We start from the raw sequence: 15850 nt of genomic DNA, 5'->3' as shown, positions 1-15850 counted from the left end.
TTTGAAACTTGTGTCTGTGAAGACTTTTTTTTTCCCTTTCTTAACACATTTATACTTTGGGTTTATTTTAGTTATATGGGGTTAGGTTTTAAGGTTTTTCATTACAATAGATTAATAAATTATTAAAAATAAATAATAGGTAAGTGAATAGTGTGGCAGTAGGGGGCGCTAGTGCTCCCTTGAACCCTCAGGTATAACTCCAGACACCAGGTAAAAGTCCAAGACTTTTTATTTTCTTTCACAGTGCACCAAGCACCCTCCACACTACTCATATATATTAAATACAATAAACAATACTCTTTTAAACCCTCCTCCTCGCCCAGACACTTGTTCCTGTACCTCCCAGCTCAGCTCAGTGTCTGGACTGAGGCATCGTCCTTTTATAGCCCCTGACCCGGAGGTGTTCCTGTCCCATCAATCCATAGTTCCTAATTCCTTCCGGGTCAGGGTAACCAGTCCTTTTACTCAACCCGGGAGCACGACATTTCTTCCCGTCATTTGACCTTGACGTACTCCCGGGTCATACGGCCTCACAGGGCCCATAAGCCCCCCCACAGCGACTCCTGGTGGTCCCCAGGGTATCCAGCAGGGCTGTGTATAGACACTACAAAGTCCATAAGGCCCTGCTGGACCTCGGGGCACGATCCTGCTGTCGGGAGAGCTCCTACTGGCGGCCTAGAGGTGCTGACCAGCATGGGAAGCCGGCAGTCCTCCACAATAGATAGTAGGGCGGAACGGTGGTGCGGTGGGTAGCACTGCTGCCTCGCAATTAGGAGACCTGGATTCGCTTCCCGGGTCCTCCCTGCGTGGAGTTTGCATGTTCTCCTCGTGTCTGCACGGGTTTCCTCCAGGTACTCCGGCTTCCTCCCACAGTCCAGAGACATGCAGGTTAGGTGCATTGGCGATTCTAAATTGTCCCTAGTGTGTGCTTGGTGTGTGGGTGTGTGTGTTTATGTGTGCATTCCAGTGGGCTGGTGCCCTGCCCAGGGTTTGTTTCCTGCCTTGCACCCTGTTTTGGCTGGGATTGGCTCCACCCAATTGCACCGTGACCCTGTAGTTAGGATATAGCGGGTTGGATAATGGATGGATTGATGAATAGATAGTAATAATTTGAAATTAATAGTAATCAATGAATAATTATGGAAAAAGATGATCTGCTATGGCAACCCGTAATGAGAGCAGCCAAAAGAAGAAGAAGAAGAAGTAATCAATGAATAATAAATAAATAATAACAGTAAAGATAATAATAAAAAACACAACAGTAGTAACAATTGTACTGCATACAAATTTTCTTCTAGGGGCAGATCTGGGGGTAGGCGGGGCAGCACAGAGTTCAGAGTCTGGACAGCTTAAGTGCAGAAGCTGTTGTAGTACCTGGAAGAAATGGATTAGATGTTACTGATCCTCCCGCCAGACGGAAGTGGGACAAAGAGTCCATGGGAGGAGTGGGAGCCGTCCTTCACAACGCTGTAAGCTATCTGGATACAAGGCATTACAAAGATGTCTTCAATGAAGTTGAAGAGATGCCCCAATGATCTTTTCTGCTGCGTGTACTATCTGTTGTAGGACCTAGTGTAGAGACACTGCAGTCCCCAAACCAGGCAGTGATATCCGCAGACTTCATGGATATCATTGTTTGTTCATTTGCATACAGTGGGATCTCTTGTGTCCTCTCAGGTTACGTGACAATAAACAAAAAGAAATTTTATAATTTTGTGCAAATATTACAGACTTAAAACTGGTACACGTCACACTCTGTAAAGATGAAATGATCTGAAGTAGGTTAGGCTGCACAAAATGTAACTCACTCGACACTACTGTACTGTACCTCTGTTTACTTTGTAGGAGATCCTCCATGGAGAATCGAGTTTATTTAGGAGGAGACTAAACAGTACTCAATCTGTCTGAGTCCTTTGCCAGTGCAGTCAGGTAGAATCATAACTGGCTGGAATGAAAGACGCTCTGACATTTTCCTCTCCTTACATAAGCACTCACTCTCTCTCTCACTCTCTCATGCACCTCACACACTTCGGCATTACATAACCTGGGATTCTAAAATGTGGCAGAAGCCTTCCACATTCTCCTTGTCTTTAAGATTCTTTCTTAATAATAATGGATAGGATTTTTAAGACGTCTGCCAACATTGCTAAAATACATTTCATTCTGGGTTTTCAAAAGGATATGCAGTGGACCCCTTCGCTTGCTGCATATTTTATTGTGTTGTAGATTTCATTTTAAATGGATCCATTTGCTTTTTTTGCCCATCAAATTACACTCAATAGCCCATAATGACAACGTGAAGACATGTTTTCGGAAAGGTCTGCAAATATATTAAATATCAAAAACCAATCAACCTTAAATGAGATGGCCTATACCACATTAACAACTCAAGGCCCGCTTATACTTGACATGTCCTTATTAGCGCACGTGACTTAAACTTCATCATCAATTGCCTGTCTCCAGAATTTTTATGACCACGTGACCCTGGGTGCTTCAACTATGAATGCGCCAGACAAGAAAACTTGTGCTCATTGGAGAGACTGTAAACAGACCAGGGTGGAAGGTGCGTGACTAAGTCCGTATCTGTCTACACCTGAGTATAAACAGAACTTGAGGCACAGAAAATGGAAACACCAATACGAGAAGTTGTCCCCAGGGAACAGTGAAGCATTTACACAAGATGGCATCATCAACAATGTGATTAAAAAGACAGAGAAGAAAAGTATCATACAGTGATCCCTCGCTATATCGCGCTTCGACTTTCGCGGTTTCACTCCATCGCGGATTTTAAATGTAAGCATATCTAAATATATATCACGGATTTTTCGCTGGTTTGCGGATTTCTGCGGACAATGGGTCTTTTAATTTATGGTACATGCTTCCTCAGTTGGTTTGCCCAGTTGATTTCATACAAGGGATGTTATTGGCAGTGGCTGAGAAGCTACCCATTCAGAGCACGGATTATGTATTAAATAAAACTCCTCAATGATATACGATATGCTTCCCATGCGGTGCTTTGCATACTTAAAAGCTCTAACAGCACGTATTGATTTTTTGATTGTTTGCTTTTCTCTCTCTCTCTCTCTCTCTGACATTCTCTGCTCCTGATGGAGGGGGTGTGAGCAGAGGGGCTGTCCGCACACTGGCCTAGAAGATATGGACGCTCCTCTAAAAAATGCTGAAAGACTACCTTCACATTGCTCCCTTCCTTACAGCTGCTTTGTCGGGCAGTGCTTCACATACTTAAAAGCACCTATTGATTTTTGATTCTTTGCTTTTCTCTCTCTCTCTCTCTCTGACATTCTCTGCTCCTGACGCGCACTCCTTTGAAGAGGAAGATATGTTTGCATTCTTTTAATTGTGAGACGGAACTGTCATCTCTGTCTTGTCATGGAGCACAGTTTAAACTTTTGAAAAAGAGACAAATGTTTGTTTGCAGTGTTTTAAAGTCCCTGTCTCTACAACCTCTTGTGTTTCTGTGCAAATCTGTGACTCAAACGTAACAATATAAAAATAACAATATAAACGTATGGTTTTTACTTCGCGGATTTTCACCTTTCGCGGTGGGTTCTGGAACGTAATCTCCACGATCGAGGAGGGATCACTGTATATGCTCATGTATAAGTTGGGTCTTGAAACCCGAAAAATCGATCATAAAATCAGGCCTCGACTTATACGCCTGTTCAATAATCCAAAACTTATTTACCTCCTCTAATCTGCCATCAGTTTCTCAGACGCATCGAATTTTGTTGCAGCAGTGCAGTTACCAATTTCTTTCGCTACTTCAAAGGCATTTAATTTAAAACCAGCTTCATATTTTCTTCTGATCGAACGCTCCATTGTAGATAAGGGATGCTCTTACGATAAAGGTCTATGAGGGTGTGAGATACAAAAAACACAAAACAGTGCAAACGTCGCTTCGGAATAGTTCGAGTATTACTATGTGATCGTGTAGGCACAATAGAGAGGTTAGGAGCACACGCTGATACAGCACATTGCAGCACCCACATAGAATAACAAGGCTGTGTTCTCTGTGGTTACTCTCTTAGGTGGGTGTTAGCATATCATAATCCCTTGGACCAGTAACGTGCGTTTTCCACATTCGACTTATATGACCGACATTTTGAAATACAAGAAATGATACTGTAAAATCAAGTCCCGACTTATCCGTGGGAGAACTTATCAGCAAGTATATATGGTAATAATTTTAAGCAAACAATTTCTTCATCAATCCCGGAGTGTGGACCTGTGACGATGTGGGTTTGGCTCCACACTCCCATCACTGTTTGGAAGACCTTGAACCCAACACCGTCGATAACTGTCACCGAGATGAGCTAGACAGTGGGACAACATTTGAGCAAGGGGATGGTATAAATGTGCAAAGTGCTTTTATTAAAAAACAATCAAAACAGTGTTCAAATAAATAGTGCAGTGCTTTCAAAGTTCAATAAATATAAATAATCCATAAAAAAAAACACGTGGAGGTAAAAATCGCAAAAAAAACAATCCTTTAAAATGAAGGTTAAAACGTTCCTCGGGAAGCAGTCTTTAAAAACCACAACAATGACAAGCCTGGTGCTTCTTTCCTGCTCTCTCTGCTGCTGCCCTTTTCCATTCACTAACACAGGTCTGGAGACCTCCTGATCCTGGCTTCGGTCTGGCACTCATCCCAGACCTGAGACTTGGACTCCTTGGTCTCCAGGACGCCCACACCAAGGACTGCAACACCAAGTCTCGCGACTCCCGCTGCCTTTCCGGTCTTCTACAGCCAGTCGCCTTTCCCTGGTCACTCCCGCTACCTGGTTGCTCAGCGGGAGCGACTTACAACTCCAACGCCTAACACCCAGCTTCCTCGCAGCTGCCCACGAGCGCTCGTTCGCTCGCCCACACGCTCTGCGTGTCTCTGTCTCTCTTGCACCACTTTGCTTTCTCGCTCCCTGTAACCTCCGTCCTTTTCGTTCTCTTTTTTTCTGATCTTTTTTTTCTCCCAACCGACTTGCGCTTCTTTTAAACATTGAGGGACCACAGCAGCTGCAGCACATTAGCCACGGGAACAATCACGGATGTGGGCAGTCCCTCACCTGTGCACTAGGTGAGAAACGCCCACACCGCAGATCGCCCGTGGCTTGCTATGGCCACTACGGCCCCTCATGAAGCCGCCTCGAGTGCGGTGATTATTTATTTAAAAAGAAACGGCCTTTGCTCAGTGAGCTGTGGACCTATAACACCACAGGTCCCCCACATTGGCAACTGCTTGCATCCAGAATTTTTGTGACTGTGCGGCCCTGTGTGCCTCAACTGTGAATGTGCTAGACTAGAAAACCTGTGCTCATTAAAGGAAGTGTAAACAGAGCAGGGTGCACGTCTTCAGTGCGCGATTACGCCTGTAGCTGTCAACACCCAAGCATAAGCAGGACTTAAGGCATGGAAAGTGGAAACACCGTAACGAGAAGGTGTCCTCAAGAAAGAGTGAAACACGAACACAGAATGGCATCATCAAAGACGTGACTGAAAAACATCCTTCCATCCATCCATTATCCAACCCGCTATATCCTAACTACAGGGTCACCTACAGGGCACACACACACACTCACACCCACACACCAAGCGCACACCAGGGACAATTTAGGATCACCAATGCACCTAACTTGCATGTCTTTGGACTGTGAGAGGAAACCGGAGCACCCGGAAGAAAACCCACGCAGACACGGGGAGAACATGCAAACTCCGCACAGGGAGGACCCGGGAAGCGAACCCAGGTCTCCAGTAAAAAAATAAAAAAATAATTTTAAGAAAACAAAAAATTTCTTCATCAGTCCTGCTGTGCGGACCCTTTTGTTGTTAACCGCCTACCTCCAGAATTGTTGTGACAATGTGGTCAACTGTGCTAGACAAAAAAAAAAAAAACATGCTCCCTGGAGGAAGTGTAAACAGAGCAGGGTGCACGTCTTCAGTGCGCGATTACGCCTGTAGCTGTCAACACCCAAGAATAAGCAGGACTTAAGGCACGGAAAGTGGAAACACCGTAACGAGAAGGTGTCCTCAAGAAAGAGTGAAACACGAACACAGAATGGCATCATCAGTGATATGACTAAAAGAGAGTGAAAAATAATAATTTTAAGAAAACAAAAAAATGTCTTCATCAGTTCAGGTGTGTGGACCCTCGCGTTGGCAACTGGCTACTTACAGAATTTTTGTGACCGTGAGGCACAAGACAATGATCAAGAATTATAACTTTTCCTAGCAGACCAAAGTGCACAAGTTAATATCATAGAAAAACTCTAAGATGAAAGCTCATGTAGCAGTTCAGGAGTCATACCTGTCTTGAAGTGATGTCCTCGTCCCATTGGATCTGGAGCACATGTCCCACATTGCAGATCACAGTGCAGAAGATGCCTTCCTGACTGCAGTTGACTACTGCGTTCTTGATAAGAGGCTCCATGCAGTCTAAAGTCTCACAAGAGTAGTGAACACAACTGAAAACCAATTAAAAGATGTAAAGTTTAGAGATTGTAATTAAGGGATAAGTGATGAAATGCTGTAAAAAAAAAATGATAACACTTCAATAAGTTGCCTAAAATATCTTTTTTCCAACCTGGAACTTAAAAAATTACTTTATTTTGAAGCATGCGGGATTAGGTAAAAATTATTCAAAGTGCACTAATGGAGTATCACAGCTGTTTCTGGCAATACACTCTATTCTGAACTTTATTCCTATCCAGAAACACTTATCTTGTTATGCCTTGTTTGTTTAATGCAGTGCCAGGATAAATACTGTGAAGATATTGTGAGGAGGATTTAAGAACTTTAATAAGATCGAGTGGCAAAAACAGGATGTCCTGCCACTGGCGAGTCTGAATAAACTGTTAAAGCTTTCAAGAGATGAATTAGCCGTGCATCTGGAGAACACTTAAACTAGATGAGGGACATGGAGTGATCCTGCTTTGTTGTTGATCATTTCAAACAGGAATGGGAAAGGCCGAGTAAAAAAAAAAAAACACAAAAAAAAGGCAAAAGCTCACAACATAAATAAAACTACGCTGATCACTTGCATTATCACAACTCATGCCCTTTTTCATTGAAGCAGTGCCAAGAAAAAGTATTTACTCCCTTGAAATTTGTTACATTTTCTTGTTATACAACATTGAACAATACGGGATTTAATTTGGCATTTTTGATGCTGACCCTCAGAAAATGACTCTTTAATGTCAAAGTGACAACAGATTTAAATGAATTACAAAAAGAAGACAGAAAATGATTGTCAGACAAGATCAGTAACTGCAGTCAACAAATCTGACATACCCTATGGCTTTAGCCTAATTTGCCTGTGCCTGAAATATAAGAACATAAGTCTAGCTTTAAGCAGAATAGGTCATTCAGCCCAAAATAGCTTATCAATCCCTATTCACCAAACGTTTAAAAAATATTATCAAGCGCACATATAAGAGTTACTATCTACATTACCACACTGGTTGGTGATGAAGTGAGGCTCTATGTAGCCTCATGACAAGTTGGTTAGAAGCTGGGTGCAGTTACCTTAACTTAGCAGGCATATGGGCAACCGTCACCCAAAAAATGGCAGTGCTTACCATCACATGGTCCTTGAAAATAATTAGATTTTAAAAAGACATAATATTGAGCGGGCGGCACTGTGGCGTAGTGGGTGGTGCTGCTGCCTCGCAGTTAGGAGAGCCGGGTTCTCTTCACAGGTCCTCCCTGCTTGGAGTTTGCATGTTCTCCCCGTGTCTGCGTGGGTTTCCTCCAGGTACTCCAGTTTTCTCCCACAGTCCAAATACATGCAGGTTAGGTGCATTGGCGATTCTACATTGTCCCTAGTGTGTGCTTGGTGTGTGTGTTTATGTGTGCACTCCAGTGGGCTGGCGCCCTGCCCGGGGTTTGTTTACTGCCTTGCACCCTGTGTTGGCTGGGATTGGCTCCAGCAGACTCCCGTGACCTTGTAGTTAGGGTATAGTGGGTTGCATATTGGATGGATGATTAATATTGAGCTGCCCAAGTGATGACTTATGTTGCGTTTTTGCTGTGTGCATGCCTGTTCAAATGTAAACTGACAGCCAGGATAGCTTGTAGCCTGGTAATTTTGTGAAGTGTGCTAATGTGAAAACAGGATTTGTGGAATGATGATTTGAACACATTTTACCTAAGGCTGTCTATTGCATGTTTTGTTTTACTTTGATCTGCGCCTAATTCAAGGTTATGAGGCGAAAGTCTACTGTTAATGTGCAGTGTGATAATCCTCTTGACTGTAGAGTTCTGAGTTCATGTCTTTGGTACAATACATCTTTCTTACCATTTCCCCATTGGACAAAAACAAAGTCAGTCTATCTATCTATCTATCTATCTATCTATCTATCTATCTATCTATCTATCTATCTATCTATCTATCTATCTATCTGTCATTCACTTTGTAACCCTGAACTTGGTCGTGGGCAGTGTTGGAGCAAATCCCAGCCAATATAGGGCAAAAAACAGAACAAACCCTGGACAGGGAGCCAGTCCATCACAGTTCAAACACATATACACACACTCAATCCCTCCAATCACACACAAGGGGCAATTTAGTATCTACCTATTATATAGAGCCTTTATCTATCTATCTATCTATCTATCTATCTATCTATCTATCTATCTATCTATCTATCTATCTATCTATCTATCTATCTATCTATCTGTCATTCACTTTGTAACCCACTTATCCCTGAACATGGTCGTGGGCAGTGTTGGAGCATCTATCTATTATAGCGCCTTTCTATCCATCTTTCTAGTTTGTACCATGGCCATGCTTCAGGGTGTGATACCCTTCCTTTCAACCATGCTTATAATTCTTTAGGATCTCTAACAAAATTACCAGAACTGATTCCATTTTCTCAAATGGCATGACTAAATGCCACCCATTATCCAACCCGCTGAATCCGAACACAGGGGTCTGCTGGAGCCAATCCCAGCCAACACAGGAATCAATCCTGGGCAGGGTGCCAACCCACCGCAGGACACACACAAACACACCCACACACCAAGCACACACTAGGGCCACTTTAGAATCGCCAATCCACCTAACCTGCATGTCTTTGGACTGTGGGAGGAAACCCACGCAGACACGGGGAGAACATGCAAACTCCACGCAGGGAGGACCCGGGAAGCGAACCCGGCTCTCCTAACTGTGAGGCAGCAGCGCTACCACTGCGCCACCGTGCCACATGACTAACTGCAAAGCCTTCTCACCCAAGCCTACTCTGCTCTGACTTAACAGCCAGAGGGGGGGCTCAAGAGTTGAGGCTCCCACCACAAATTGCAAAGAATATCAAAACAATTAGAGAGATGATGCACTATTACATTAAATAATACAAAGTAAACAGACACATGAGAAAAAAGTACAGTACACAAATAACCTGTAATGGTAATTTTGTTGGCAGGTAAGAGATTACAAACTCTATCTACAGTATCTACGTATCTATATAATATTTCCACAGTAGCATCAACTGCATTGAAGTTTTCTATTTCTTTTGGAATTAGAACATTAAAACAATCTGAAGAGAAGAGGCCATTTGGCTCAACAAAGCTCACCAGTCCTATCCACTTAATTCTTCAAAATTAACATCAGGTTGAGTTTTGAAACTCCCTAAAGTTCTACTGTCTACCACATTACTTGTAGTGTATTTTATTTGTCTGTAGTTCTTTGTGTAAAAGGAAAATGGAGTGGGGGGATGTAATAGTAGGCTGCTTGCTGCTTATTGACACATTTACAAGACAAAAGACGCTGACGGAGAGGTGCGAAGCGATTTAAGGTGGGACAGATCTACGAGTTTTTTCGTAGGCTCTAGTAATTCTAGTGTTAAATACTTCAGTAAGGTCTCCTCTTTATCTCCTTTTTCTTAAACTGTAAAGGCTCAGCTCTTTTAATCTTTCCTCATAACTCATCCCCTGTAGCCCTGGACTCAGCCTAGTAGCTCTTCTCTGGACTTTTTCCGCTTTTTGAAGCCTGGAGACCAAAACTGCACACAGTACTTCAGATGAGGTCTAACCAGGGCCAATTCCCTCATTAAGGCAAATTAGGAAATCACCTAGGGTGCAGATCATAGGGGTGTGAGGGGGGGGACCCAGGTGCTAGAAAACAGTCGGTTGGCACATTAATAAGCTTGGCCTAGGGAGAAAAATATCCTAGCACTGACACTTGGCCAAACCAGTGAGATATAAAGCTTGAGCATAACTTTCTTGGATTTGTATTCCACAAATCAGGGTGCTATATAACGTGGCATTCTGTCTGCCCTCTTAATGGCTATTGAACACTTTCTGGCAGTTGATTGTGTCGAGTCCACTACGACTCCTCAATCCTTCTCATAAGGTCTACTTTCAATTTTCAGACCACCTAGTGTGTATTCAAAACTAACATTTTTACTTGATATGTGTAATATTTTACATTTACTGACATTAAATTTCATCTGCCACAGATCTGCCCAAGCCTGTATGCTGTCCAGGTCCATTGAGAAAGGGTTTTGTGGACTGATAAGGCTTTTTTAGGAAGAATATGCAGCAGTGCATATGGTGTAAAACAGGCACTGCAAACCTACTTGAAAACATCATCCCAACATTAAAGTTCGCTGGCAGGAGCATCAGGATTTGGGGCTGCTTTATTGACTCAGGGCCTGCACAGCTTGCCATCATGGAGGGGAAAATGAATTCTGAAATCTATCAAGGTATCCTACATGATAATATCAGGGTGGCTGTCTGCCAGCTGAAACTCAGAAGATGCTGTGTGATGCAGCAGGTCAATGACTCTATACTTCTTCTTTCAGCTGCTCCCATTAGGGGTTGTCACAGCGGATCATCTTTCTCCATCTCTTCCTGTCCTCTGTATCTTGCTCTGTTACACCCATCACAATGATGTAAATCAAGTACAGCATGGCTTCAAAAAAGAAAACCCAGCTTTTTGGTTTAGCCCAGTCAGTACCTGGCCTTGAAGATGCTGTGTAATGTCCTCAAAACCAGACATCCTAAGAGTATGACTGAGCTGCAGCAACTCTGTAAGGAAGAATGGTTCAATAATCTTCCAGAACGTTGTGCAGGTCTAATTTGCAGCTACCAGAAGCACTTTTTTGAGGTTATTGCTGGTAATCAAGATTTGGCAAGTTATTAAATTGGAGAGTTGACTTACTTTTTTGTGCAACACACTGTGAAGGCCTGAAGGGTGTGTACAGTAAAAGTATGAAAGATTCTAAATGTTTGTATGTTATTAACGTAAGCATATTTTGTATGTCAATAATTGTGACTAAGATGAAGATCACATCACATTTTATGATCAGTTAATGAACAAAAACAGGTCATTCCAAAGGGTTCACACACTTCTTCTTGCCACTATATGCAATGTATCATCTAAAATAAAAATTGATATGTTTGTCACAACATAGTTGTCTGTCAGGTCATTTCAGTTCAGGTTGGGGAGCATGCACTGGTACAACATGTTTCTGCACCACCACATGAAGAAACAACTCGGGATCCTGTTTGGCAACCCACCACCATCTGGAAATGACCCTCTATCTACCTCAGCCAAGTGTTACGTGGGCATTCCCATGGCCTGGTCTAGCCACTCAGGTCCTCAACAACGAGGATCCTGTGAGCCAGATCAGCCTTGGTGAATGGCGCCACATGGCTGTAGTGTCATAACTGACACTCCCTCACAGTGCAGGTAATGTGCCTCATTCAGGACTCCATGAGCAATCGCTCATTCGACACAAAGTCAAACCAGTGGTACCCAAAGATCCTCGGAAGAGACACAGTACCAAAGGAGTCTAGTCTCATCTCATCTCAGGTCACTGGATAGCGTTCATGACTTGCAACCATGTAGCAAAATAGGAAGCACCAGGACTATAAAGACTTGGACCATCGTCCTTTTTCAGAGATATCGAGAGCACCACACACATCACCAGCGACCTCATGATCCCCCAATTTATCTACTGACTTCATAGGTAGAGTCACCAGAGACATGAATGTCACTGCTGAGGTAAGTAAACCTCTCGACGAGGTCGACACTCTCTCCGCAGACAGACAAATTGCTGATGGCTGTGCCCAAGAGGTCATTAAAGGCCTGGCTCTTGGTTTTTATCAGGACACTCACAAGCCCAGTCACTCAGTCTCCTCGCTCAGTCTCTCAAGAGCCCCCTGCAGAGCCTCCATTGACTACATGAAGATCACAGCATCGTCAGCAAAGTCAAGATCAATCAACCTCTCTTCACCAACAGATGCCCCACAGTCACTGAACCCCACGACCTTGCCCAACACCCAATCCATGTAAGCATTGAACAGAGTAGGAGCAGAACACCCTCCTGATGAACTCTATAATCAACTGGGAAAAATGTAGAGGTTCTGCCTCCACTCTGCACAGCACTCACAGTACCAGTGTACAGGCCGGCCATGATATCCAGCAACCTTGAGGGGATCCCACAAACCCTCAGGATGTCCCACAGGGCAGCTCGATCAACTGAGTTGAACGCTTTACAAAAATTGACAAAGGGCATAAAGAAACTCTGCCGATATTCACGTTTGTGCTCCATGAGAACTCTCAGTGCCAGGATGTGGTCGATGGTAGACTTCTTTGGCGTAAAACCAGACTGCTCCGGTCACTGGTAGGTGAGCAAATAATCACGGATCTTATTGAGGACGACCCTAGCAGAGACCTTACCCAGCACCAAGAGCAGTGTTATCCCCCTGTAACTGCTGCAGTCCAGGCAATCACCCTTCCCTTTCCAGATAGGGATGACAAGTTAAGTGTCAACAGTATTAAAGCCAGCTGTGAATAAAACAGTGAAATAATAATAAAATGCATCTGCCTGGCTGTAATGTGCTTAAATGCATACAAGTACTGTCCACTGTGCATTCTGTATGATCAACAGCAACCTACTTTTTTCTTGTTTATGCAATAAATTAATAAACACCCCAAGAGACTTTTCAGTACACAGTGATTCATGTCTCTTATCAACCAGTGCAGGCTGTGCTTCATATCCAGTTGGTGGTGTGATGTAACTCGAGCAGATGTTTTTAAACTGCTGGCACCTTTTCTGCTTAATTGAAGAAAGTTTTAACCACCAATTTAGACCAACAATAGTTTCAGCGTAATGTGTATGAGTTTGTCACCTTAATTTGTTACTTGTTTGATCAAAAAAATTTACAAGGAATCAAAGATTAATTTTATTGTCTGGCATAACATAAAAGCACATACAGTGGATTCAGTGCATATTCAGACCCCTTAAATTTCCTTCCTTTTTTGATATGTTGCAGCCTTGTGCTAAAATCATTCACTTACATTTTCTTCTCCACATCAAGCAACACACAGTACCCTAGAATGATAAAGAAAAACTTGGATTTTAGAGATATTTGCAAATTTATTAAAGATAAAATACTGAAGTATCACGTTGACACAAGTATTCAGATGCTTTGCTATGACTATTGCTCATGTGCATCCCATTCTGTTGATCATCATTGAGATGTTTCAACACCTTGTTTGGAATCCATATGCGGCCAACTTAATTGATTGCGCTGATTAGAAAGACACACTTCTGTCTATAGAAGGTACCACAGCTGAGCGAAAACCAAGCCATGAAGTTGAAGGAATTGGCTGCAGTGCTTAGCTGTAGGATTGTGTTGAGGCACACATCAGGAGAAGGCTGCAAAAATGCTTCTACAGCAGTGAAGGTTCCCAAGAGCACAGTTACCTGCATAATTCTTAAATGGAAAAAGTTTGGAGCAACCACCATACTTCCTGGAGCTGGCCATCCAGCCCATCTGAGCTCCAGAGAACCTTCCTGAAGGATAACCATCACTGCAGAACTCTGCTAATATGGGCAACTTCACAGTAAAAGACACATAATAGTAGTGTCAGATGACGCCCGTTTGGTGTCCTAGACAGATTGGATGGATGATGCCCCTCATTGTCCATAGCAGGTAGTCAATATTAGTAGACTTCAATGACTTTTAGGAGGGTTATACCCCACAGTGTCTGGAGCGTGCACACCTTCAGTAGCACAAGCTGAACCCCTTTGTGTATATACAGTGGACTTTAAGGAGCACCCCCCGCCTGTTGTTCAGAGCATGCACTCTTTTACTTACATGAACAGCACCCAGTGGGTAACAGTGCACACACAGTATCCTCAGAGTTCAACAAATTCTTTTCTCTTCCGCGGTGTCTGGAGTGCATGCCCCTTTGTGTAAAGACCAAGGACTTTAAGGAGAGTGTGTCCCTTGGTGTTCAGAGCGTGTGCACTTTTACTTTCATAAATGGTGCCCAGTGGATAACAGCACCCACTCAGTATCAGTAGAGTGTGACGATTGGGATGGAGGGTATTGTCTGCCTCGGTGTCTTGAGGGCATGTCCCTATGTGTATATACCACGGACTTAAAGGAGTGAAGGAGTTTGTGCTCCATGGTGTTCAGAGTATGCGCACTTTTACTTTCATTAACGACGCCAAATGGGTAACAGCTCCCACTCAGTATCATCAAAGTTCACAGACTGGGTGGGGAGAAGGGTATTCACCCTTGGTCTTCAGAACACACTCCCCTTGACTTTCATAAATGGCACCCCTTAGATGAAGGTGCCCTATAGGTGGCTGTCTATGTCACCTAACATGGATTGACCACCTCTACATAGAAGCCTGCTTGGAATTCGCGAAAAGGCACCTTAAGGAATCTCAGACTGTGAGAAACAAGATTCTCCGGTCTGATGAAACCAAGATTAGTGCCATGTTTGGAGGAAGCAATGCACCACTCAACACCTGCATGGTACCATTCTAATGGTGAAGCATATTGGTGGCAACATCATCCTGTGGGGTTGTTCTTCAGCGGTAGACACTGGGAGACTAGTCAAGGTTGAGGAAAAGCTGAATGGAGCAAAGTAAAAATATATCCTTAATGGAAACCTGCTCCTAGATCTCACATTGGGTCAAATTTTAATCTTTCAATAGGACAATGACCTAAGCACAAAGCATAAAAGTGACTAAAGGCCAACTGTAGGAATGTTCTTGAGTGGAAAACACTGAGCCCAGACTTGAACCCAATCAAACATCTCTGGAGAGACCTGACAGTAGCTGTCCACTGATGGGCTTCATCCAAAGTGACAAAGCTTGAGAGGATCTGCAGAGAAGAGTTACAGAAAATCTCCATTTCCAAGTGTGTGACACTCATTGTGTCACACCCGAGAAGACTGAAGATTGGAATTGCTGCCAAAGGGGCTTCAATAAAGTACTGAGTGAAGAGTCTGAGTACTTGGGTCAATGTGAGATTTCAGTTTTTGATTCTGAAGAAATGTGCAAAACATTCTAAACTCCTGTTTTTCACTTTGTCATTCTGGAGTGTTGAGCCTTACTTGACATGGGGGAAAAAAAAAATTTAGCACACAACAAAACCAAATGTCTAAAAATTGAACTGAATTCATCGTATGGATTCAAGAGCATTTTAGTTTTACGTCTCTTCGGTAACACTTTAGTTTAAGTAATGCCTAATGGTAACAACTTTAGGTAATACATAATGGTAACACTTTAGTTTAGGTAATACCTAAAATTAACAGTTTAGTTTAGGTAATGCCTAATGGTAACACTTTAGTTTAAGTAAAACCTAAAATTAACAGTTTAAGTTTAGGTAATGCCTAATGGTAACACTTTAGTTTAGGTGAAGCCTAACGGTAACACGTTAGTTTAGGTAATACCTAAAATGCATCTATTACTCATTTACTGTTATGTAACAAGACCTTAACATACACTTAATTTGGTCTTCATAGCACTTATAAAGCATCAGTAAAGTGTTTATTTATCTCTGCAATGTCACCTACTAATAAAACATCGCTTTG

At 42.9% G+C, this 15850-nt stretch overlaps 1 protein-coding gene across 1 annotated transcript in view; it reads right to left on the bottom strand.

Moving 5' to 3' along the window:
• pappaa (pregnancy-associated plasma protein A, pappalysin 1a) overlaps positions 1 to 15850 on the bottom strand; it is a 722863-nt gene that overhangs the window by 162797 nt on the left and 544216 nt on the right. The window contains exon 14 of the mRNA XM_039762740.1: positions 6320 to 6476. Within this exon, the coding sequence (XP_039618674.1) occupies positions 6320 to 6476 (157 nt within the window). The remainder of the gene's footprint in view (positions 1 to 6319; positions 6477 to 15850) is intronic.

This window comes from Polypterus senegalus, chromosome 9 (assembly GCF_016835505.1).
Source record: "Polypterus senegalus isolate Bchr_013 chromosome 9, ASM1683550v1, whole genome shotgun sequence".
NCBI lineage: Eukaryota > Metazoa > Chordata > Cladistia > Polypteriformes > Polypteridae > Polypterus > Polypterus senegalus.
Note: the sequence above shows the minus strand (reverse complement) of the source record. Positions and strands in the feature narration are given on the sequence as shown.